The sequence below is a fragment of the Schistocerca piceifrons genome, chromosome 8, assembly GCF_021461385.2.
Source record: "Schistocerca piceifrons isolate TAMUIC-IGC-003096 chromosome 8, iqSchPice1.1, whole genome shotgun sequence".
Taxonomy (NCBI): Eukaryota; Metazoa; Arthropoda; class Insecta; order Orthoptera; family Acrididae; genus Schistocerca; species Schistocerca piceifrons.
Window position 1 is genome coordinate 387,455,120 of NC_060145.1, and position 27,233 is coordinate 387,482,352.

A 27,233-nucleotide genomic window follows, 5' to 3' on the forward strand; every position below is an offset into this window, starting at 1 on the left:
CGTAGGAGTACGAGGGAGTGGAGATCTCTTCTGAACAGCACATTGCAAGGCTTCCCACATATGCTCAATAATATTGATGTCTGGGGAGTTTGGTGGCCAACGGAGGTGCTTAAACTCAGAAGAGTGCTCCTCGAGCCACTGCGTAGCAATTATGGAGGGGTGGGGTGTCGCATGGTCCTGCTGGAATGCTCAATGGACATTAATAAACGCAGGTGATCGGACAGGATGCTTTCGTACATGTCACCTGTAGGAGTCGTATCTAGACGTATCAGGGGTCCCATATCACTCAAACTGCACACACCCCACACCATTATAGAGGCTCCACTGGCTTGAACAACTCCCTGCTGACATGCAGGATCCACTGATTCATAAGGTTGTCTCCATATCCGTACACAACCAGCCGCTCGGTGCAATTTGAAACGAGAATCGTCTGTCAAGGCAACGTGTTTCTTGTCATCAACAGTCCAATGTCGGTGTTGAGGGGCCCAGGCGAGGTGTAAAGCAGCGTGTCGTGTAGTCACCAGGGATACACGAGCGGGCCTCCGTCTTCGAATCCGCAAGCCTATATCGATGATGTTTCGTTGAATGGTCCACACGCAGGAAGGTTCAAATGGCTCTGAGCGCTATGGGACTTAACGTCTGAGGTCATCAGTCCCCTAACACTTAGAACTACTTAAACCCTAACTAACCTAAGGACATCACACACATCCATGCCCGAGGCAGGATTCTAATCTGCGACCGTAGCGGTCACGCGGTTCCAGACTGAAGCGCCTAGAACCGCTCGGCCACACCGGCCGGCACACGCTGGTAGGAATAGGAAGGTTAATAAGGTAAGTACATCAATGAGGAATTATAAGAAAGTAGGCAAATAAATTTATCAACCGACTTGGATTAGTAAAGAACGCCTCGTTGTATTTGCAAGAAAGATTGCTGCGAAGACGAGCATTCGACGCAATTTATGGATTAAGAGAAAAGCGGGTGATTAATTTGGTCCTCTGAGTATAGAAGGGGTCAGTACCTAAGCGAAATTTTAAAAAATGTTTATTTCACTTGCTCCAAATCCGGGAAATAGAGAAATTCAATTTACAAAAAATACGTTGAGAACATTTTAAAATCATACATTGCTGATAACGCGTTTTTTTCTTACATTGGATACCTGGGGTGGAGAAACACCTTCGTGTGTGGGAGTATGTTTATAGATGATGAGGGTCAACTGACTTACAGGCTAGATGTAATACCGCAAAATTGCACACCTGTTTGTCAGCCATGTGGTGTTTATTTTACCGCCAATTTAAAAACTTTATTTCGAGGCTTCAAAATTACAGTCTGCTTCCGGAAACATACCAGTGCTTGCAATAACGATTCAAGCGCAATTAATAGCTTTCAGCACCAAATTTTGAGAAAATTTTATCGTATGCGTGGTATGCATCAAAATTAATTCCAAAAATAAATATTTTTAAATGTAAACCACGTTTCCTTTTCTCCGAATCTTCGGAAGGTACGAAATAGTTACGTGACGATTGCATTCGTTAGATGTTCTTGGTCCCGCGAGTGTATTTGCTTCGAATGTTCACATGACACGCACCGCCTATATAGTTGTTTGAAGGAAATGGAGGACTGTAACAGACGGAATGAAGAGACATTACAAATCGACGAGCGCTAAATATTTAATTCCTTACTAATCTAAATCGTTTGAGAAATCTATTTGCCTATGTTTTTATCATTTCCTATTGATTTACTTACCTTATTAAACCTACTATGCCTACGAATATGGAAACGGGTAAAAACACAAATAGTAGACTGTAGAATACAGCTGGAAATTGAACAAAGATTCTTCTCTTCGCCGACTGACGCCTTGGTCGCCACAACAGTGGCGATTTCGTTGAACAGCTATTACCTTATGGGTACATAAGCGGCAGTCACAAAAATTTCTGTCCTCTATTTCTAGGGAAATAAGGATTTGCGCACCCCACATATGTTGACGAAAGACGCTTAATTTCCAGTTATCTATCGGTCTCGTTAATTTTGAGTCGACTGCGCGACGCGAACTTTAAGGGGTAGTTTTCTCAAAGATAGGCTGTTGAGCCAAATTATTCTAGAATCTTTCATTTTAGGTTGTGCTGTAAGCATATTGTCATATCGCTGACTTGGCTGCGGAATATCTTTGCGACCGGCTGCATTGCAAAGTCGAGCACGGGACACGGAGGTGCTATGTTGTACACTGCATGGGAAAGGCATTATTATGGAAGTTCAAGAGTGGCCTGCAAGTACTATTATTGTGAAGTAATGAGATACGGAAGTAGATTCAGTGAAAAGTGCGTAAAGAAGTAATTAAGTATGAGCGGTGCCGCCGATGACGTATTTGAGTATCCGCTCGTTTGCGTGTCGTACCGTACAACATCAATCGTCAAGCGTCAAGCGTCGTGTTCGGCCTCCCAGAATGAAACTAATGTGAATCAGTAAAAATAGTTTACCACAAAGGAGGGCAATCAAATGCCAGCCAGCGTCTTGTAGCGAGTGTTAGAACAAGCATTCGGTCATCGCGTCTCCGCATCATCAACAATCAGCCGCGTCGTGACGGTTACCCGCACGCTCCTACAAGTGAGAATTGTGAACTGTAAATTAACTTTTATGAAGTGTTATATTGTTACAAGTGTCAAGAAGGACTGGTACCAGGTATCTCCATGTACGTGACAAGCGTAAGAATTTTCGTTCGACCATTCGGCTTCCGCATCATCAACAATCGCCTGCGTCGTGTCGATTACGCGTACGCTCGTCCAAGTGATAATTGTGGACAGATAATCATCATCATTGCCTGTGTATCTACCACTGAAGGTTCTGCCAGAGTAAGTCTGACAGCGTAAAGAACAACAGTGACAGACATTAATATCGTCAAGAATACTGTACAATAATAATGGAATGATAATTATGACCTCTCATCAAATTAGCAAGAATGTTAGTTGGCATCAACACATACGACTTGGTGTGTAAACAGTGCAACCTGCTATTTTCTTATCATCTCAGAATATAATTGTTCATACCGAACGTAGGATAGTGTTGTGTTGAGTGGTTTTCCTAAAGCCGTTTGCATGTTTATATACATAATTTCAGGCAAGCCAGCAGCAGTGTGGAGCAAAAATAACACTACCGCCGCGCGAGTTCAAATGGCTCTGAGCACTATGGGACTTAACACCTGAGGTCATCAGTCCCCTAGAACTTAGAACTACTTAAACCTAACTAACCTAAGGACATCACACACAACTATGCCCGAGGCAGGATTCGAACCTGCGAGCGTAGCAGCAGCGCGGTTCCGGACTGAGGCGCCTAGAACCGCTCGGTCACAGCGGCCGGCGCCGCGGGAGTACCAGGTACGTGGGGTGGACAGGGCGCACGGTCAACGCGAGAACAGTTTAAGGGTCCTCCACCATTTGAAACGCGGGGCGTGTTTCAGTGCACAAGCGACCTGCCAAATATGAGCCGAGTCGGTTGGCCGTATGTGATGAGCCAGCGCCAAGACGTCGTGGGCAGAGGGAGCAAGCCTGCAGGTTCACTGTCAGCCCTGTCACAGTGCCTCGTCCGAGCATGCCACGTTCTTGTGTAGCTGGCCCAAGGGTTGGTCGGTGTCATCAACTGGAGGAGGGTCTGGTGTACGGAGCTAAACCAGGAGCTTCATCATAAAGCCAGCACCTGGGGACAGCGGCAGCCAAGTCTTCGGTTCGACTTGTTTCTACTTTGAGAATTTCTGGCTTTTATGGAGGCTTTTGACACTGCACCACACAAACGGGTTGTAGTGAAATTGCGTGCTTATGGAATATCGTCTCAGTTATGTGACTGCATTTGTGATTTCCTGCCAGAGAGGTCACAGTTCGTAGTAAATGACGGAAAATCATCGAGTACAACAGAACTGATTTCTGGCTTTCATCAAGCTAGCGTAATAGGCCCTTTGCTGTTCCTTATCTATATAAACGATTTGGGAGACAATCTGAGCAGCCATCTTAGTTTGTTTGCAGATGACGCTGTCGTTTGTCGACTAATAAAGTCATCAGAAAGTCAATACATATTGCATAACGATTTAGAAAAGATATCTGTATGGTGCGAAAATTGGCAATTGACTCCAAATAACGAAAATTGTGAGGTCATCTACATGAGTGCTAAAAGGAATCCATTAAACTTCGTTTATATGATAAATCAGTCAAATCTAAAGGCCGTAAATTGAACTTAATACCTAGGAATTACAATTCAAAAATGGCTCTAAGCACTATGGGACTTAACATCTGAGGTCATCAGTCCCCTACACTTAGAACTACTTAAACCTGATCACACACAACCACGCCCGAGGCAGGATTCGAATCTGCGACCGCAGCAGCAGTTCGGTTCCGGACTGAAGCGCCTAGAATCGCTCGGCCACAGCGGCTGGCGAATTACAATTACGAACAACTTACATTGGAAGGAACACACAGAAAATGTTGTGGGGAAGGCTAACCTAAGACTGAGTTTTATTGGCAGGACACTTAGAAAATGTAACAGATCTACTCAGGAGACTGCCAACAACAAGCTTGTCCGTCCTCTTTTAGAATAGTGCTGCTGATTGGTGGAGTACATTGAAAAAGTTCAAAGAAGGGGAGCACGTTTTGTATTATCTCTAAATAGGGGAGAGAGTGTCACTGAAATGATACAGGATCTGGGGTGGACATAATTAACACAAAGGCGTTTTTCGTTGCGGCGGAATCTTCTCACGAAATTCCAGTGACCAACTTTCTCTTCCGAATGCGAAAATATTTTATCGACACCGAGCTACATAGGGAGAAACGATCACCATGGTAAAATAAGGGAAATGAGAAATCGTACGGAAAGACATGGGTGTTCGTCCTTTCCGCGCGCTATGCGAGATCGTTGTTCAAATGTGTGTGAATCCTCTTGCGGTCAGAAAAATGGTACCGAATCCTCCCAAGCCCGCAAGGGTCTGAAAAACGATGGCACCGGATCCTCCCGTTTGAAGAAGGTAGCAGTTCTAAACCATACGAATACTCCAAGCAGGCAAAGGTAAGCATATGAAGTTACAGTAGAAGATGTAAAAATTTTTCGCGTGTATTGTGAGAATGTTTAAAAGTTTTGTCTTTTATCTTATTGAGATAAAGTCCAGCCGGCACAGCGCCAGCGACTAAGTCCCGCTCTAGGTCACGCGCTTAGCCTGCATAAGTGAGTCAATATTTTTTGTTTAAAACATGGGAGGGGTAGGGGAAGGAGATAAGGAACATCGCAGAGATAATCGTATTATTCTCTATAATACAACAAATGTGTCAGTTTGGGAGGATTCTTCGGTCCTGTTACCTGCTTACGGTTTCGGGAGGATTCTGGGTTGCGTCCGAATTTCTATACGATCAAACTGCTAAGGTCATCGGTCCCTAGACTTACACACTACTTAAACTAACTCAAACTAACTTACGCTAAGAACAACAGACACACCCATGCCCGAGGGAGGACTCGAACCTCCGGCGGGAGGGGCCGCGCTGTCCGTGACATGGCCCCTCTAACCTTCGGCCACTCCGCGCGGCTCTATGGGAGACTGGAATAATAGAGAATTGTGAAGGTGGTTCGACGAACCCTCTGCCAGGCACGTAAATGTGCTTTGCAGAGTATCCATGTAGATTTAGATGTACCGGGTGATCAAAAAGTCAGTATAAACTTGAAAACTGAATAAATCATGGAATAATGTAGATAGAGAGGTACAAATTGACACACATGCTTGGAATGACTTGGGGTTTTATTAGAACCAAAAAATACAAAAGTTCAAAAAAAGTCCAACAGATGGCGCTTAATGTGATCAGAATAGCAATAATTAGCATAACGAAGTAAGACAAAGCGAAGATGATGTTCTTTACAGGAAATGCTCAATATGTCCACCATCATTCCTCAACAATAACTGTAGTCCAGGAATAATTTTGTGAACAGCAGTGTAAAGCATGTCCGGAGGTATGGTGAGGCATTGGCGCCGGATGTCGTCTTTCAGCATCCCTAGAGATGTCGGTCGATCACGATACACTTGCGACTTCAGGTAACCCCAAATTCAATAATCGCACGGACTGAGGTCTGGGGACCTGAGAAACCAAGCATGACGAAAGTGGCGGCTGAGCACACGATCATCACCAAACAACGCGCGCAAGAGATGTTTCACGCGTCTAGGAATATGGGGTGGAGTGCCATCGTGCATAAACATCGTACGTTCCAGCAGGTGTTTATCAGCCAGGCTGGGGATGATGAGATTCTGTAATGTATCGGCGTACATCTCACCCCTCACGGTAGCAGTTACAAAACCAGAATCACGCATTTCCTCGCAGAAAAAAGGCCCGATAACGGTAGATGTGGTAAATCCAACCCATTCCGTGGCTTTCTCGTCGTGCAATGGAGTTTCCACGACAGTTCTAGGATTTTCGGTAGCCCACATTCGGCAGATGTGGGCGTTGACAGACCCTCGGAGCGTGAAATGAGCTTCGTCGGTCCACAACACGTTACTCAAACAAGATCTTCCGCCATCTTTTGAAACGCCAACACCGCAAATGCCCTCCGCTTCACTAAAACGCCAGGTAACAGTTCATGATGCCGACGTATGTTGTACGGATAGCATCGGAGGGTACGCCTCAGTGCCAACCAAACAGTAGTGTATGGAATGCCGGTGCGATGTGCGACTGCACGAGCACTGACTTCCCCGTGCATAGGCGAACCCGCTACAGTCTCCATTTCTTCCTGGACTGTCTCAGCAGCATTACGCCTTGTGCTCGGTCGGCCACTACGGGGTCTATCGTCTAAACAACCCGTGGCTTCAAACTTCGAAATCATTCTCTCCACAGCTGCATTTGTCAACGGACCTTTAGCCGTTCAAATCCCCTTCCTATGGCGATAGGATCGTAACGCTGAACTAGGACATTCCCCATTCTGATAATACAGCTTCACTAAAAGCGCCTTTTCAGGTAACGTCAATATGCTGCGACTGCTGGCGCATCTGATTCTCTCTCTCATTACAGCTCCTTTTATACACGATTGTCATATGCAGTCACTGACGTTTTGCTGTCCAGCGCCATCTGTCGGACATTTTGTGAACTTAGTTTTTTTTGTTCTAATAAAACCCCATGTCATTCTAAGCATGTGTGTCAATTTGTACCTCTCTATCTACATTATTCCATGGTTTATTAAGTTTTCAAATTTATACTGACTTTTTGATCACCTGGTGGATGTAGAACACACACGTGAGTAGAGGATACAACAATTGTTAACCCGCACGTAGACTGGACGTACCTGGTGGCGGTGGAACCGACGGGAGAGGGCGGCATGGGCGGCGGCGTCGGGATGTCGAGCAGGCGGCTGGAGGCGGCGGTGGCGGCCGTGGGGCCGGTGGGCGGCGCAGAGGAGGGCGTGGGCGGCGGCGGCGACTCGGCGCGCGGGGGCGGCTCCGGCTCCTGCGACAGGAAGCGGCGGTGGGGGCGGCGCAGCGCCGGTCGCTCGCGGCGGGTGCTCTCCTCGCGGTCCAGCGCGTACTTGTTGAACAGCACCGGCGTCCGGGACGCTGCCACCGCGTCCGCCGCGCCCACGCCACCCGGAAGGTCCGTCGCACCTGCCGGCACCGCAGTTGTCGGGATGAATATTACGATGCGTAACTCAGTTGGATCCTCCGCTCTTTTTGCCAGACATGGGGGCAACAAAGACTGACCCTCTTCGACTTCCTTCGTAGTCAAAGGATCAAACCTAGTTTGTCATCTTAAGGTTGTAAGACGTGTATATTTCTATTGTCTATTGTCAAACCACAATTTATGAAAGATGTTTATATTTTATTGATAGGATTAAGTAGGAATAATTAATACACTACTGGCCATTAAAATTGCTAAACCAAGAAGAAATGCAGATGATAAACTGGTATTCATTGGACAAATATATTATGCTAGAACTGACATGTGATTACATTTTCACGCAATTTGGGTGCATAGATCTTGAGAAATCAGTACCCAGAACAACCACCTCTGGTCGTAATAACGGCCTTGATACGCCTGGGTATTGAGTCAAACAGAGCTTGGATGCGGTGTACAGGTACAGCTGCCCATGCAGCTTCAACACGATACCACAGTTCATCAAGAGTAGTGACTGCCATACTGTTACGAGCCAGTTGCTCGGTCACCATTGACCAGACGTTTTCAATTGGTGAGAGATCTGGAGAATGTGCTGGACAGGGCAGCAGTCGAACATTTTCTGTATCCAGAAAGGCCGGTACAGGACCTGCAACATGCGGTCGTGCATTATCCTGCTGAAATGTAGGGTTTCACAGCGATCGGATGAAGGGTTGAGCCACGGGTCGTAACACATCTGAAGTGTAACGTCCACTGTCCAAAGTGTAGTCAATGCGAACAAGAGGTGACCGACACGTGTAACCAATGGCACTCCATACCATCACGCCGGGTGATACACCAGTATGGCGATGACGAATACACGCTTACAATGTGAGTTCACCGCAATGTCACCAAACACGGATGCGACCATCATGATGCTGTAAACAGAACCTGGATTCATCCGAAAAAATGACGTTTAGCTATTCGTGCACCCAGGTTCGTCACTGAGTACACCATCGCAGGCGCTCCTGTCTGTGATGCAGCGTCAAGGGTAACCGCAGCCATGGTCTTCGAGCTGATAGTCCATGCAGCTGCAAACGTCGTCGAACTGTTCGTGCAGATGGGTGTTGTCTTGCAAACGTCCCCATCTGTTGACTCAGGGATCGAGACGTGGCTGCACGATCCGTTGCAGCCATGCGGGTAAGATGCCTGTCATCTCGACTGCTAGTGATACGAGGCCGTTGGGATCCAGCACGGCGTTCCGTATTACCCTCCTGAACCCACCGATTCCATATTCTGCTAACAGTCATTGGATCTCGACCAACGTGAGCAGCAATGCCGCGATACGATAAACCGCAATCGCGATAGGCTACAATCCGGCGTTTATCAAAGTCGGAAACGTGATGGTACGCATTTCTCCGCCTTACACGAGGCATTACAACAACGTTTCACCAGGCAACGCCGGTCAACTGCTGTTTGTGTATGAGGGATCGGCTGGAAACTTTCCTCATGTCAGCACGTTGTAGGTGCCGCCACCGGCGCCAACCTTGTGTGAACGCTCTGAAAAGCTAATCATTTGCATATCACAGCATCTTCTTCCTGTAGGTTAAATTTCGCGTCTGTAGCACGTCCTATTCGTGGTGTGGCAATTTTAATGGCCAGTAGTGTATTTGTCATTTTGGAAAAAAATTGTGGTAGCAGGGAATGTCTGCACCAAAGTATTTTTGGCGGGAGGGACTGCACATTGATATAATTTTAAAAAGGGCGGGAGAGATAGCGTATGGATACATTTTAAGAAAAGAGCGGGAAAGACCGCGCATTGATACACTTTGTAATGGTAGCAGGGATTGTCTGCACCAGAATTGTTGGTGGGAGAGACCGCGCTTTAGCGTTCGTAGGAAGTCAGTAGTAAGCGAGATGTGAAGCGAGTCGGTAACATGTCTGAAGCGAGAGGTTGAGAGGAGCGGTGTGCCTGCCAGCCACCAGCTATGATTTACAAGAGATTATAAACGGATGTACAGAGACATCAGCTAACTATCATCCACCGAGCGAGGTGGCGCAGTGGTTAGACACTGGACTCGCATTCGGGAGGACGACGGTTCAATCCCGCGCCCGGCCACCCTGATTTAGGTTCTCCGTGATTTCCCTAAATCGTTTCAGGCAAATGCCGGGATGGTTGCTTTGAAAGCGCACGGCCGACTTCCTTCCTCATCCTTCCCTCATCTCATGAGACCGATGACCTCGCAGTTTGGCCTCTTCCCCCGAAATCAACACCCAACTATCATCATAAGAGGAACTAATATTATTTAACTATTTCTTGTTTTAGAAACTCGAGACTACAGAAGGTATGTTTGCGCAATGCTAGTTGTAAGATTATTGTAAAAAGTAAGTCCCATTTGAACGTTTGTAAAATCATTTCATTACCAACAGTAAATATTTGAAGAATCGTTCTCAGAATATAATTAATTTTTGCCAGCAATATTGCATTACTGATTATAATCCATCCCAAAAACCATCAACGTAAAACTCTGCAAAATTTTAATGCTGTCAAGAAAAAGTTTAACTATGAATTATGTAACTTCAGTCAAATGAATTAAAGAATAACGTCAACTTTGCTATTAATGAATAACGTCAGCTTTGGTAATAAATACAGCCACTTATTATGACAGCCCACCAGCAGCTAATATAGTAAAACAGAGTAAGTATATTCATGTCGCAGATCGATGAAGCAGTCAGATGGCGATACAGTAACAGTAAAAAAGGTAAGGAACAGTTTTGTGTTGTTGCAGGTAACGACTGAGGGCCACGACGACGACACATTCTATGTTTCGTCGAAATCACTTGTAATAAGCAGCATTTATATTTGTATGCGAAGATTGCACTTATTATTATTGAGAAAGAGGATTATTTCAAAGGGAAGGTTTCATTTGTTGTTATTAAGCAAGAGATAGAAATCCTAAGGGAAGGTTTCGTAGGTTATTGTAGAAGGGAAGGTTGCGTAACAAAAGAGATATAGAGGAGACGGGAACGTTTCAGAGTATATATAGCCTCTGACAATAAAGTTCGGTGAATGAAGTCAGAACGGTGGATCGGGCAACAATGGCGACTCAGAACGCTTCACCTGCGTAGCGACCGGTGTTGACAACCTGCCCCCACCGTAGTTCAGTTGAGCATTGTGTTTGTTCCGTGTTAAAACTGTTGGACGAAGTGCTTGTTTTGTGCGTTGGTTCTGAAGTAAGAATAGGACAATGAACGAGCAAAGGATCAATTTAAAGTATTGTTTTAAGCTTGGCAAGACACCGAAAGAAACGCATGCAATGCTGGTACGTGTTTATGGGGACCAAGCCATGCCTCTGAATTGGGTGTACGAGTGGTTCGCCCGTTTTCGACGAGGCCGGGAAAGTGTTTCTGACAATCCCCGTAGCGGGAACTGAGGGCATTAATCACGAACGACCGTCGACTAACTGTGCGCATGATAGCGGATGAACTGCAGATGAACCGTGAATCCGTGCGACAAATCCTTACCCAGGAGTTAGCGAACAGGAAAACGTGTTGTCGTCTTGTGCCACATCACTTGACCGACGATCAGAAGCAGGCACGTTTAGAGGCTTCACAGGATTTTGTCGAAACGGTGGACGTGACACCCAATTTATTGATCCGTATTGTCACTGAGGATGGAACCTGGTGTCTCCGGTACGACCATGAAACGAAACGGCCAAGCATGGAATGGCATTCTCCACCATCACCTCGTCGGAAAAAGGTCAGAGCCGAAAAGTCACGCACAAAAAAGATGGTCATCACCTTGTTTCGATAGTCAAGGCATTATGCACAAGGAATTTCTACCTGAGGGAACGACGTTGAACGCTGCGTGATACGTTGAAATTTTGACCCGTCTCATACAACCCTAGTACGAACAAAAGGTTCCTGGTTTTCTGTTCACGACAACGCTCGCCCACACACAGCCAATATCGTCAAATAGTTCGTGGCCAAAAAAGGGGGTGGTGCAACTTGAACATCCATCATACCCGCCAGATCTCAATCCTCCATACTTGTTCCTATTCTCTCGGGTCAAACTCGCCTTGAAAGGAAAGAGACTTGACGATATTCCAGACAGCCAACGACACGTGACGCGGCTTTTGAACACCATCAAAAAAAGAAAGGTTTCGTGCAAAGTTTCCAGGAGATGTATCGCAGAGCTAAGAAGTGCATAGTTATGGGAGGCAACTATTTCGAAGGAGAGTACGGTAACTGTAGTTCATAGTTCATCTACTTTAATATTACAGGACAATTCAACGAACTTTATTGTCAAAGGTTGTATTTCTGTCCAAAATGAGTCCTCTTCACCTGTATGTTAACGTTTGCTGGTCTGGTGGAAATGTCCAACCCCCCCCCCCCCCCCAAGCAAATGTATCGTCTCTACTAATCTGTATTTTTCATCTCCACTGTCACTTCTCTCTTTTGCTCCCACTGATTCTATCTCATTTCGTCATTCTTTCTGCGTTACTGCCACTGTCTCTCACCGACCATCAATACGTCCTCTCTCTTTGGCTCCCACTGCGATTGTCTTCATCTATCTCCCTCTACGTTCTCTCTGCCACCATGTCTCTTCTCTGTTTCTCTCACATTGACACTGCCTTCTGTCTTCAACTGTCACTCTCTCTCCGCTACTTTCTTTCGGAACAAAAAAAGCGCCAATATGTTCACACCACAAAATCTTTAATGAGGAAGGGGGAATGACGATTGAGCTTGCACGTTGCCCAGTTTTCTGTCAGAGACTTTTGATGAGGAACATATTCGCCTTTTTTGTGTTCTGGTAGGAGCACTTTCCTTCTTTTCTCTGCTACAGCACGGTGTTCTGCTTATATTAAACGAATTCTATACGACAGTAAATTTTTGACTTCTTCACATTTATATCATTTGGGGCATACCTGTGTAAACAACAAATAGGTACGCATAATATAAGATTAACACAAAATCGTTTGCTTTACATTTTTTCTGGATACTTTGCTCATCGATCGCAGTTCATCGGAAACATCTGGCTTATGATTTGTACCTTAAAAGAGTAAAAATGGTATCAGAAATACAGGATATTTCAAGTAGAATGACCTGATTTCAAAACTCCATATTTATTGATAAAAACATACTGCGAACATGGGATACATTGCAAAATACCCACAAAATCTTAAAAGTTTTAGTTATGCTTTTAGAAATGCATTATATGTCCACCAGCAGCAGCACCAACAACATCTGAGCAACAGCTAAATTCGTTATAAACTTTAAGCAATGCATCTGCTTTTACAGAAGTTACGGCAGGTGTTATTCTGTTCTTCAGTTCTTCTATCCTACGAGCTAAAGGGGAGACGACACAATTTCATTGACATAAAAAAGAAAAAATCGCATGGGGTCACGTCTGGCGATCTTGGAGGACAAGAATGCAGGGCTGTGTTTGGGGGTCCCTTGCGCCCTGTCGAGCGTTGAGGCAAAGTCTCATTGAGGTATGTTGTTTTGCTAGCATGAGGAGCTCCATCCTGCTCGAAATGAAGTTATCGGAGTTGTGAAAAAAGCCAGTTCAGCAGCATTTGAAGGTAGCCCATTCCAGTCATTATTTTTTCCTGAAAAAAGAAGGGACCGTACTATTTTTCACTACAAATGGCACACAAAAAAATCATCACTTTAGTTGAGTCTTTTGCGAGCTCGATAATGTAATGAGCGTTCTGCAGCCCCGATATGCGCACGTTATGTCGGTTTACTTTACCGCTAACATGAAATGTTGCTTCATCACTGAAAATTAACCGTTGTAAAAATGTATCGTCTTCCATGCCCTCTAGTACAGTATTGCTGAAGTCAACCCGTTTCCCTCTAACACCAACCCGAAGAGTTTGCACTAATTGTAATCAGTATGGTTTATAGACCAAATGACCCCTAAAAACTAGCCAGACAGACGTATATGGGATTGGTAGTTCTCTGCTTGCGCGGTGAGTAGACTTTCGTGGACTCCACTCAAACATTTGCCGAATTCTTTCCACCACGTCATCAGAAATGCGAGGTCGACCCTTTACACAAGCATCCTGTCTCTTCGACTTGGCGATCCAAATGACAAATGTATTTGGGTGCAAGCGGATTCGTATCAAAACGCTGACGACAGGCGTGCTGGACCGCGATCAGTGACTCACTCTTTGCAAACTGCAGCACACAAAACGCTTTCTGTTGTGTGGACGCCATCTGATTTCTGACTGTCTGTAAACTGAGAAGACGCGACGACTGATATCTGACAGCGATTTTCTGAAACTGTACACCACGTCCATTCACACAACATGCATGTTCTTGAAGGCACGTTTCATGTTTCAACAACCGTCCAAAATCTGGTCATTATTTTTGGAACACCCTCTATAACCTGTTGGATCCACCGCCATTTTTGTCAGTCTAACAAGGGGATATAAATGACTGGCCCTCTTAAACTCTCTTCGCAGTCAAAGTATTTCAAGGCCAGTGCCCAGAGATTACGTTCTCTGCCTCCTCAGTCCCTACATAGCATATACAACAGGCAGACAAAAATGTGGAAACAAGAGAAACACCACACATTACCATGCCCAATATGGTGTAGTAAAACCGTTGTCATTCAAAACAGCTTCCAGTCGTCTCGGAATGGATAAATACAGTCCTTAATGATTTTCAAGGGTATCTTGTTCCATTCTTCCCGCAAATGAATGGCAAGTTTTGGTAACGATTACAGAATTGGATAGCGATCATGAACCCTTCTCTCCTAGGTATACCACAAAGGCTTAATGAATTGAGATCAGTTGACTGGTGGGCAGGGGAGATGTAACAATACATCCTTGTGCTCACAAAACCAGTTCCAGACGATGCGAGCTGGACGAACAAGAACCTCGGCGTCTTCAAACACAGCATCACCATTAGGTGACAGACATTGTACAAGGGTTGTACCAAAAGTGAGGTTGCCATATTTTTTACAAATAGAAAACATTGTTTATTGTTATTAATTTATAATTTGTTGAAAAGCTTACATTTCTTTCGATTTTTCAACAGTCTCCATTTTTTTCGACACACTTTTGAAGACGGTGCTCCAGCTTTTGTATTCTTAAGTCGAAGAAGTCTCCCGCCAACCCGCTGAGGAAGCGTGTGACCTCTGCTCGAACTTCATCATCGCTCTTGAAGCGTTTGCCACCTAAGTGTTCTTTTAGCTTGTGGAAGAGGTTGTAATCGCTGGGGGCTAAGTCCGGGCTGTACAGGGGATGGGGCATAACAGTCCACACAAATTTCTTCAAAAGCTTCTTTGTCTGAAGAGCGATGTGGGTCGAGGGTTGTCGTGAAGAAGCACTACTCCTCCTTCAGTCGTCCTCTCTGGCGATTCTGGATTGCTCGCTGGAGTTTGACCAATGTTTCACAATATCTGTGTAAGTTAATTGCCGTCCCAGATTGCATGAAATCGACGAGGAGTACTCCCTTCCAACCCCAAAACACTGTCGCCATAACCTTTCCTGCCGGCTGTGTTCGTCTGAATTTCTTTGGTGGCAGTGAACTGGAGTGACGCCACTGACGAGATTGTCTTTTTGTTTCGGGGGTGTAATGAAACACCCACGTTTAATCTCCCATGATGATAGAGTCCAACAACTTCTCCTTGTTGCCTGCTCCCTCACATTGTTGAAGAAACTTGCGAGCACAGTCGAGGCGTTGCTCCTTGTGTCCCTCAGTCAGCATCTGGGGGAGCCAGCGAGCACACACCTTACGATAACCCAACGTTTTTGTTAAAGTTCTTTGAATTGTGTCGTCGGAAGATTCAGGAATGCGTTCAACAAGTTCATGGACAGTTACCCTCCGATTTTTGAGCAGCTCTGTTGATTTTCTGGACAATTGCATCCGAAACCGGCGGTCTTCCACTCCGTTCTTCACCGTGAACTTCCACGTGACCCTCAGCAAAAGCCCTGCACCATTGGCGGACGTGCTGAACGGACATGCACTCTTCACCATAAACCTCAGTCAGCTGCCGATGAATCTCCACAGGCAGTAACATTCTTGCGTGGAGAAACCGGATTACTGCTCGAACCTCGCACTTGGCGGGAGCGGCGATCAACACTTCCCTCTCTGACGGCTGCCCAACCAACACTCAGCTACGTAGCGAATCGCCGACGGGCGGGCTCGAGGGTGGGGGAATCACTGCACAAGGCACTGTTGTCGGATTTAGCCTAGCAACTGAAGGCTATAGCTCATTGGGAACCTTACTTTTGGTACAACCCTCGTACCATGGGATGCAACTCATCAGCCAAAATGTTCACGTAAGCCTTGGCAGTAATGCAAGCTTGCAGAGTAACCGCGGAATGCCACATTGTGACTGTGCAAATCTTCACCGAACGCCCTCCATGTTTCACTGTTTGGATGTAAACGCGGCCAAAAGTTGGAAATAGAGCGCAATACGAGTCATCCGATCAAATGACTTTCTTCCATTGCTCCGTAGTCCTGGTTTTGTGGCTTCAGCACCACGTTTTCCTGTTACAGGCATTTGCATCACTGATGAATTGTTTTGGAATTTCAGCTCGCCCTGCTTATGGAGCTCCTTTCGTGTTGTTTTGGTGATGACCAGATTTGCAAGTACGACAGTCAGCGCTGCAGTGACTTTTCCCGCTGTAGGCCTCTTATTTCCCGTCACACTGCACTATAAATCTTTGATACTGTGCCTCTTGAAACACCAAATACTTCGGCTCCTTTGGTTACGGAAGCACCAACCATACGAGAAGTAGCAATTTGCTCACGATCGAATTCACTTAGCTCTGAGATAGCGCACTCATAACTAGACACACCTGCACTGGATAAGAGACTTTCAAGCAAAACGTCTCACCTATATGGGAATATACGAGAGTAAGTCAATTGTCATCCGCAATTTAGTTATATTTTTGTTTATTTTGGCAGTACTGCTGTTTTACGTCGATGACGCATGCTTTGTTTATTTGTTGTTATATCTCTGCAATTTTCAAGCTGCTAGGTTAGTTTCGTTATCGCTACCGTGCTGTTTATCATGGCTGCTCCGCTGTCTATTTGCACCAAAGAAGAGCAACGTTCAGTGATCCGTCTTTTGTGGTCGGAAGGCGTATCAGGGGCCGAAATTAATCAAAGACTTTCGGTACAGTACGGTAACAGTGTTTTGTCAGAATAGAGTGTCTACAAATGGATTGAAAAATTCCGAAATGGTCGCACAAGTGTTTCGCACGATGAAGGAGCCGGACGACCGTTTATCACCACAAATGATGAAACCATTGAGCGTTCACGTGAAATGATTCTCTTAGACAGACGATTAACTACTGACGAAGTGGCACATCGTCTGCAAATTAGTCACGGTTCTGCCTACTAAATCATCATAAAGTTTGTGCAAGATGGGTCCCAAAACAACTCACACAGTTGTATAAACAAGCGCGCTTGGACATCTGCAAAAAACATTTGGATCGCTATGGTAACGAAGGGGACAACTTCTTAGACAGGATCATTACTGGTGACGAAACATGGATCCATCATTACGAGTCGGAGAGTAAACGGCAGAGTGTGGAATGCAAACATCCAAATTCGCCGTGCAGGAAAAAGTTCAAGACGCAACCGTCCGGAGGAAAACTGATGCTTACGGTTTTTGGGGCGCAGAAGGTCCAGTACTGGAACATTATGGAGAAAGGGGCACAACAATAAACAGTGTACGTTACGGTGAGATGCTTACTGAGAGGCTAAAGCCTGCAATTCAAAGCAAACGCCGAGGATTGCTGTCAAAAGGTGTTGTGTTGTTGCACGACAATGCCCGTCCGCATACTGCTGCCCATACTGCTGAAACGCTCCAGATACTCAAGTTTGAAATACTGGATCATCCTCCATATAGTCCCGATCTTGCCCCTTTTGACTATCACTTGTTTGGTCCACTCAAACATGCATTAAGGGGCCGTCGATTTGCCTCGGACGGAGCAGTGAAAGAAGCGGTGCATTCCTGGCTAGCAGTTCAACCGAGAACCTTCTCTTATGAGGGCATCAGGGAGCTTGTACAACGATGAACCAGGTGCGTTGAAACTCAAGGAGCCTATGTCGAAAAATAATGTTCTTGTAAGTTTCCTATTCGACTACAATAAAATTTTATAACTTTTTTGCGGATAATAATTGACTTATCCTCGTACATAATGGATGCACGAGTACAGTTTGTAGATGCATGGTTGACGACGTATAGAAGCTTGGGTGTCGCCGTGAGGCGACCGCTCGCGATAAGCGGGAACTCCGGGTTCCGATCCCACTCCGGCACAAATTTTCATTGTCTTCATTCTGTTCTACAGCAACTAAGAATACATTTAATGTACACAGAACACTTTTCTGATCACGACTGACACTACTGAGAACATTGTACAAGTGTTGTAGTCAGATACAACAGCGCAACTTGCAGGCTTGCCTAACATCTACATTTTTGTTGAAACATGCATCTCCCGCGATGTTCCCATATTTTTATTTATTTATTTAAGTTGATTTAAGGCCACCAGGCCCTTTCTTACATCACACCATTGTTTTACAAATATAGCACCTTCTTAAATCACGGTTATTTAAGAAATAACAATGTTAATATGACAAATACTATCAAATGTCTTGAGTGTCTATAGTGACTATCTTTATCACATATTTTCGAGAAATAAAGGCATCTTCTGATTGTTTTTAGTAATTTGCATATGCTATATTAGTGACTATTTGTTTAACTGATTCAGCTGCGGGTTGTTGGTAAAATGGAAATGAGCGTTTGGTGTCATTGGCCGGGAAGCCCCTTACGGGGCAAGTTTTATTACATTCGACGCCACATCGGGCGACCTGCGCGCCAGATGAGGATGAAATGATGATGAAGACAACACAACACCCAGTCCCTGAGTGAAGAAAATCCACGACCCAGCCGGGAATCGAGCCCGGGCCCGTAGGACGGCAATCCGTCACGCTGCCCACTCAGCTATCGGGGCGGACTGTGGGTTGTTCGTGAAACACTGTGTATTGTATTAATTGACTAACTTGTTCCACAAACTTTACTGCTACTGTGCTACCTAGATTGCAACGAAACAAAGATAAACATGTCAACTTCTTAACACATCGAATCCTTACTTAAACTACGAGAGACGTTCCAAAAGTAAAGTTCGTCACTGTTTCTTACGCGGAAAATTTATTGCTGAAAACAAATATGCTGTGGCATCATGAACTATTCACCTTGCACTATTTTTTGACATAATCGCCACCGACACTCAGACATTTGTCGTAGGGTGCAATCAGTTTGAAGAGACGACTCTGGAGAAACTCGTTTCCTTGTATGCAACGAGTTGTCGCATACACTCTAGCAATGTTGTATCCATTCGTGAATGTGGACGAATGCCCACTTCAACCTTCATCCTACATACTGTACCTTCCATCTCCTACTGTACCTTCCATCTCCTACATACAGTACCAGTGAGCAACCATTTGACGAGACATGACCTCTTCACCATAGACGGTCTATAGGTGTTCATGAATGGCGAACACAGTAGCCCCATGTGTCCATACATACCGGATACCAGCACACAATTCCACTGGCGGCCATGTTGTTAGTACATGTCCGTCTGTAGTCGTTGTGTAAGCTCGAATAACCTCGGACACTCCGTTCTGATGCTACTCTCCCTTCTTCGGCGCTCTGCGAAAGCGTCATCGTACTCCGCTGATGGCTCTTCCGTCGCTGAACCAGCAATAGGTGTGGGTGGATTGATATGACTTTTATCTGTGTCATCTGGTGTACCACCTTCTCTTTCAAAAACAAAGACGGAACTTACTTTCGGAATATCCCTAGTACAACGGTTGTCTCTGTTGAGAATTTTGACACTGATATTTATTTTCTACAACATTCTTTAGGACAACTTTTACAATAACTATGAATAATATACAGTGGAGTAGAGCTGTGTGCACAGAACTTTTTCCACTTTCTGTTTATGACTTTCAGGCTTATTCTGCTCTGTAGAGGTAACATCGTCTTAAAGGTATGAATAATTGTACTGAGCCTGCTCATTCAATTGGAGATGGTGGGATATCCCCATGTTTTTTTAAATTTTTAATACTCTTAATTCAATGAGCTTTCCACCCACTACCTCTGTGTGTAGGACTGCTACATGTGTTAAGTATTTGTCGTTTTCGTTTAAGCAATGTTCGGCGAAGGATAAATCTGGCTTTTTTTTAAATTAGCTTCTATGGTGTACTTTAAGCGCAGTGCAGATTGATCTCCCAGTCTGTCCTACCTAGCAGCGCTGACACTCTTTGCAGATCGTCTTATAAGCCCCATTTCTCTTGATGGGCAGTTATTTATCTTTTGAATTGAAGCAACATCCACCTAATGTCTGCGGGACACAGAAAAACACGGAGAAACTCTTTGCCTTTAAGATTTTGCTCATCTTGTTAGAAATTTTTCCTACAAAAGGTAACCTGCACAATTTCCTTTTCGGTCTACCTACGTTGTTCATTGGGTGTAGCAGGGATCTGGCATGCTTCTTCAGTTCTTTTACTGAGAATGTTGACAATAATTTTGGATTCAAACTCATAACTTGTGGCAACTGTTCTTTGTTAGCTTCCTCGTCATAGTCTTCCTGAGACATTGGGATAGAACGGAGACAGTGGATCGTGTGATGGAATGCTGCCTATTTGTAACTTTTGGATGTTGAGAGGGAGTTGGGATGAATATTGTATTTACTTCCCCACAACAATACGGCCTGGGTTTCACATTCAGAAGACAGAATGCAACAGTAAGAAGAGAGCGAAGCTGAAGAGAAGGGACGATGACAAAGATGACGCATGTTCAATGAGGAAACGCCCGAACTCACTGAAGCCTGTGCTTTCACCAACAGCAAGGATTTTCAGTGTCACATCTCTGCCTGAGATGATTAACACACAGATTAGTTATTGCTGATGGGGGTTGCCTTGATGTAGTAAGAGTTTCATATTTGAACATTACATGAAATACAAAATAGATCTCTGTTTCACAGAAAAGAAGAACTTTATTTTATTTATTTAATGGTATGTATGGTTAGGGCCCCCGTCGGGCAGACCGTTCGCCGGGTGCTGGTCTTTCAATTTGACGCCACTTCGGCGACCTGCAGTCGATGAGGGTGATAGGATGATGATGAGGACAGCACAACACCCAGTCCCTGGGCGGAGAAAATTCCCCGACCCAGCTGGGAATCGAACCCGGGCCCAGAGGATTGACAATCCGTCAAGCTGACCATTCAGCTACCGGGGACGGACAGAAAAGAAGAACTGGGAACTTTTTTTTTATTATGCATTTCTGTAAAAAAAATCATTTTGTGTTTACGTTTTCAGATATAATAAAAACGACATAAATACATTTACGTACTTCATTTGTCATTTTATATATAAAATCCATCAAAGCAATCTTTGAAAACAGATAATTACTAGGGTAAAAACCTTATTTGAATCCTGATGCAGCCTATATGCCCCAAAATTTGGTAAATCACAAACAATTTTTAATTTAGTATTTCGGTCTTATTTTTTTCCAGAATGACGCAGTGAGCACCAATATAAACTTTTTATTCACAAAACCTAAGCTCAATACTGAGAAGGCTAAAGCAGTTTGACGCAGTTCCCCAAAACACTCGATAAAATCGACTTTGAAGGCTTCTGAGAGCTATTAAGGGCAGATAAACTGCATGAATAGGTGGGCATGATCCCCAAAGATAGATACATACTTGCGTTGATGCACTGAATGACGAGATCGCCCAGGGAGCGCCATGAAAACATTCTCCAGATCATAACGCTCCCTCCTCCGGCCTGGATCTTTCCGATGATTGTTGCAGGGCCGTACACGCCAACGACCATCTGTCCAATTGAGCTTAAAACGTGATTCATCTGAAAAAACCAGATGTTTCCCGCCGTACACACCAGATGCCATGTGTCATCTGGAAATGCCACCTGTCCCCGTGCAGTAGACGTGCAGTTGCGGTACTGGAGTGCAAATTCCAGCCTTCTTCGCTGATGAACGGCAGTCAGCGTAGGTGCACGAACCAGGCCCCTGCTGCAGAGGCCCACACGCAGCAAAATTCACTGAACGGTCACTGGTAGCCCGTTGATCCGTCTGGGCAGTCAGTTGCTCAGTAGTTGCTCAACTATTCGTCCGTACACATCTCTGCAGCTGTCACTCATCTCTGTCATCTATGGTTCATGGTGCAACACAGTTTGCCGCCTGTTTTGGATAGCGCCATTTTGCCACATACGGTATACTTTAACCACGGCGACACGAGAATTTTTTACAAATTTAGCCGTTACGGAAATTCTTCCACCCTTGGCACGAAAGCCAATGACCATTTCCTCTTGAACTTCAGATAAATCGCTCTGTTTCTGCATCACAACAGCAACTGCACTGTTTTCCGCGTCCCTCGACATGCGTTATTCAGGATGGTCCCTTGATCGTGACTGGGCCAAATATCTCACGAAATAAGCGTCAAACGAAAAAACTACAAAGACGAAACTTGTCTAGCTTGAAGGGGGAAACCAGATGGCGCTATGGTTGGCCCGCTAGTTGGCCCCGCCATAGGTCAAACTGATATCAACTGCGTTTTTTAAACAGGAACCCGCATTTTTATTACATATTCGTGTAGTACGTAAACTTGTAACGGCATTCCTGTCAACAACGAGTAGTTCGCCTTCCGTAATGTTCGCACATGCATTGACAATGCGCTGACGCATGTTGTCAGTGGTTGTCGGTGGATCACGATGGCAAATATCCTTCAAATTTCCCCACAGAAAGATATCCGGGGACGTCAGACCCGGAGAACGTGCGAGCTATGGTATGGTGCTTCTACGACCAATCCATTTGTCATGAAATATGCTATTCAATACCGCTTCAAGCGTAAGCCAGCTACGTGCCGCACATCCATCATGTTGGAAGTACATCGCCATTCTGTTATGTAGTGAAACATGTTGTAGTAGCATCGGTGGAACATTAATTAGGAAATCAGCATACATTGCACCATTTAGATTGCCATCGACGAAATGGGGGCCAATTATCCTTCCTCCCATAATGCCGCACCATACATTAACCCGCCAAGGTTGTTGATGTTCCACTTGTCGCAACCATCGTGGATTTTCCGTTGCCCAATAGTGCATATTATACCGGTTTACGTTACCGCTGTTGGTGAATGACGCTTCGTCGCTAAATAGAACGCGTGCAAAAAATCTGTCATCGTCCCGTAATTTCTCTTGTGCCCAGTGGCAGAACTGTACACGACGTTCAAAGTCGTCGCCATGCAATTCCTGGTACACATAAATATGGTACGGGTGCAATCGATGTTGATGTAGCGTTCTCAACACCGGCGTTTATGAGATTCCCGATTCTTGCGCAATTTGTCTGCTACTGATGTGCGGATCAGCCGCGACAGCAGCTAAAACACCTACTTCGGCATCATCATTTGTTGTAGGTCGTGGTTGGCGTTTCACATGTGGCTGAACACTTCCTGTTTCCTTAAATAACGTAACTATCTGGCGAACGGTCCGGACACTTGGATGATGTCGTCCAGGATACCGAGCAGCATAAATGTTCAAATGGCTCTGAGCACTATGGCACTTAACATCTATGGTCATCAGTCCCCTAGAACTTAGAACTACTTAAACCTAGCTAACCTAAGGACATCACACAACACCCAGTCATCACGAGGCAGAGAACCGAGTAGCATACATAGCACACGCCCGTTGAGTATTTTGATCACAATAGCAATACATCAACAAGATATCGACCTTTTCCGAAATTGGTAAACGGTCCATTTTAACACGGGTAATGTATCACGAAGCAAATACCGTCCGCACTAGCGGAATGTTATTATTTTTTTTGTTTTTTTGTTTTTCTTTATTGTGATTTCATTCCCCTGCCCTATATGGGCAGGGGAGGGCTGTCAGCAGCACAATCCGCCGCTCTTCAGCCGAGTGACATGACAACTAAGACAAGAATAAAATAATACATACACTCTTGGAAATTGAAATAAGAACACCGTGAATTCATTGTCCCAGGAAGGGGAAACTTAATTGACACATTCCTGGGGTCAGATACATCACATGATCACACTGACAGAACCACAGGCACATAGACACAGGCAACAGAGCATGCACAATGTCGGCACTAGTACAGTGTATATCCACCTTTCGCAGCAATGCAGGCTGCTATTCTCCCATGGAGAAGATCGTAGAGATGCTGTATGTAGTCCTGTGGAACGGCTTGCCGTGCCATTTCCACCTGGCGCCTCAGCTGGACCAGCGTTCGTGCTGGACGTGCAGACCGCGTGAGACGACGCTTCATCCAGTCCCAAACATGCTCAATGGGGGACAGATCCGGAGATCTTGCTGGCCAGGGTAGTTGACTTACACCGTCTAGAGCACGTTGGGTGGCACGGGATACATGCGGACGTGCATTGTCCTGTTGGAACAGCAAGTTCCCTTGCCGGTCTAGGAATGGTAGAACGATGGGTTCGATGACGGTTTGGATGTACCGTGCACTATTCAGTGTCCCCTCGACGATCACCAGTGGTGTATGGCCAGTGTAGGAGATCGCTCCCCACACCATGATGCCGGGTGTTGGCCCTGTGTGCCTCGGTCGTATGCAGTCCTGCACGGCGCCAAACACGCATACGACCATCATTGGCACCAAGGCAGAAGCGACTCTCATCGCTGAAGACGACACGTCTCCATTCGTCCCTCCATTTACGCCTGTCGCGACACCACTGGAGGCGGGCTGCACGATGTTGGCGCGTGAGCGGAAGACGGCCTAACGGTGTGCGGGACCGTAGCCCAGCTTCATGGAGACGGTTGCGAATGGTCCTCGCCGATACCTCAGGAGCAACAGTGTCCCTAATTTGCTGGGAAGTGGCGGTGCGGTCCCCTACGGCACTGCGTAGGATCCTACGGTCTTGGCGTGCATCCGTGCGTCGCTGCGGTCCGGTCCCAGGTCGACGGGCACGTGCACCTTCCGCCGACCACTGGCGACAACATCGATGTACTGTGGAGACCTCACGCCCCACGTGTTGAGCAATTCGGCGGTACGTCCACCCGGCCTCCCGCATGCCCACTATACGCCCTCGCTCAAAGTCCGTCAACTGCACATACGGTTCACGTCCACGCTGTCGCGGCATGCTACCAGTGTTAAAGACTGCGATGGAGCTCCGTATGCCACGGCAAACTGGCTGACACTGACGGCGGCGGTGCACAAATGCTGCGCAGCTAGCGCCATTCGACGGCCAACACCGCGGTTCCTGGTGTGTCCGCTGTGCAGTGCGTGTGATCATTGCTTGTACAGCCCTCTCACCAGTGTCCGGAGCAAGTATGGTGGGTCTGACACACCGGTGTCAATGTGTTCTTTTTTCCATTTCCAGGAGTGTACATAAGGAGATAAAAAAGGGGAACATAAAACAGAGTAAGGGGAGAAAATGGAGGTAAAAAGACATGGACATGTAGACGTTCATGGGGGACAGTTAAAAAAGTCACCAGAAAGTTAAAAAAAAACACAGTTGGCAATTCTTATAACACAGAGAAGACACTGGATGCTCATGCACAGGTTAAAAGTTGGCCACAGTATTAAAAACACTCCGAAACAACACACTTAAAACCCACTTGGAGCACACACGACGAAGAATAAAACTACCAGGTGGGACCTGCCGAGAGAAAGGTCAGAGAGGATGGAAAAGAAGGGGAGAGCATGGGGCAGCTGGGGAAGCGGCGGGATGAAGAAAGGAGGGGCAACCGTGGGGTCACGAAGGGGCAGGAGACACATGGGGCGGGAGAGGAAAAGGGAAGACAGGGCAGGAGGGAGCGCAGAGACGCTGAAAGAAGGCACAAGGGATGGAGGGGGAGTAGGAGGGGAAATCCGCTCGGAAGGAGGGCGGGGGAGGAGAGGGAGCCCAGAGGAGGCGGAATGTTACGTGATACCACGTACTTATACGTATCTGACAGTCCCATCTATCATAAAGCGAAAAAAGTGGTCCGACTAAAACATTCATATTTCTTTACGTACTACACGAATATGTAATAAAAAATGGGATTCCTTAAAAAAAAAAAGAGTAGTTGATATCCGTTTGACCTATGGCAGCGCCATCTAGCGGGCCAACCATAGCGCCATCAGGTTTCCCCCTTCAAGCTAGACGAGTTTCGTTCTTTGCAGTTTTTTCGTTTGATGCTTATTTCGTGAGATATTTGGCCCGGTCACTATCAATGGACCACCGTGTATACGCTACAGTGCAAGTGCTGCCACCTGACGTCTGCGAGTGGTTATCGCAAATCGAACATTAATGTGACTAGACCGGGTAGAAATGTATAGCAGCACGTGCCGGAATTCGATAGCGGCAGGACCGTGGCCTGTCGGGGCGGCTTTACTTTTTTTTTTTGTTCCGTGATACTGCTGCTCTCATTGGTCTGGCTCCCACTGCTGTTATGCGAATACAGCCTCGATGGCTTCATGTATCCCATGCACCTAGGAAAACTAAACTTGCCGGATTGCATCTGTCATCCTCTTGAAAGCCGAGGCCCCAGCGCAATGTTATGGGATGCCACTGAACAAGCACCGTCATCTCCTTCCCAGTGGCAGTATCTAGGATGTCAAGGGCCAGTTACAGCAGTCGTGGGTCATCTTGCCTCAGCAGAGGATACCACGGCTTTATGACACCCTTCCCAACAGAATCAGTGAGTGCATCCACACCGTAAAGGGTACGACCACATACTGACAAGTGGGCACATATTACCAAGTTCTTTGTAAATTGAACTCGATTTTGTAATCAATGCGATAACATGACGTACGCTCTCAACCCGTGAAGTTCCATTTCGTGTTCTTCTGGATGCTTCAGTTTTTTTCGAGGCAGTGTGTTATGTAGAATTTAAGTTATGAGATCAAGCCTGTTCACATCTGAAGCAATCGATCCCGAAAAGATTGTCCTCGGATTTATGACAAGCACGGTGAGTTGAACAGAATTATGTCACAAGCCATGTACTCGCCTGGGACGTCCTGCTCGTACTCAAATTACAGTAGAGTCGTGCCTTTCGTAGCGGGGGTTAAGAGCGACTTACCAGCCACGGCGGGAGGGTCTGGAAGCCGCTGGACTGGGTTGTGGTTGGGTTGCGAGGCTGGCCGCAGCGGTGTCAGAGGCGCATCACGCTCCGTCTCGTCGTAGTATCTGCAACAGGACCAGTGTTCACAGGTTTCAATTCACATTATTCTGCCGTCTGATGTTTAAAAATCGAAAGTGCGGAGGACATACGTCTGACAGCTGAAGCGGTTCCAGACTTCGAATCTGGGGGTAATCACCTTGTTAATTTATCTTCAAATGGTTCAAATGGCTCTAAGCACTATGGGACTTAACATGTGAGGTCATCAGTCCCCTAGACTTAGAACTACTTAAACCTAAGGACATCACACACATCCATGCCCGAGGCAGGATTCGAACCTGTGACCGTAGTAGCAGCGTGGTTTCGGACTGAAACGCCTAGAACCGCTCGGCCACAGCGGCCGGCTTAATTTATCTCCACGTAAGATGTATCACCCATTTTATTTCATGAACGGTTGCACATAACGAAACGCGCTTTTCGGAAATTGTTGCAGCGTCGAGGGACACGTTGCTT

The 27,233-nt window shown here is 45.9% G+C and overlaps 1 protein-coding gene across 1 annotated transcript in view; it reads right to left on the reverse strand.

The window, feature by feature from the left end:
* The window catches only part of LOC124712373, a 623,942-nt gene that overhangs the window by 23,192 nt on the left and 573,517 nt on the right, over positions 1–27,233 (reverse strand). The window contains exons 6-8 of the mRNA XM_047242669.1: positions 26,682–26,788; positions 7,491–7,609; positions 7,294–7,367 (exon numbers count right to left, since the gene is read on the reverse strand). Of these exons, the coding sequence (XP_047098625.1) occupies positions 7,294–7,367; positions 7,491–7,609; positions 26,682–26,788 (300 nt within the window). The remainder of the gene's footprint in view (positions 1–7,293; positions 7,368–7,490; positions 7,610–26,681; positions 26,789–27,233) is intronic.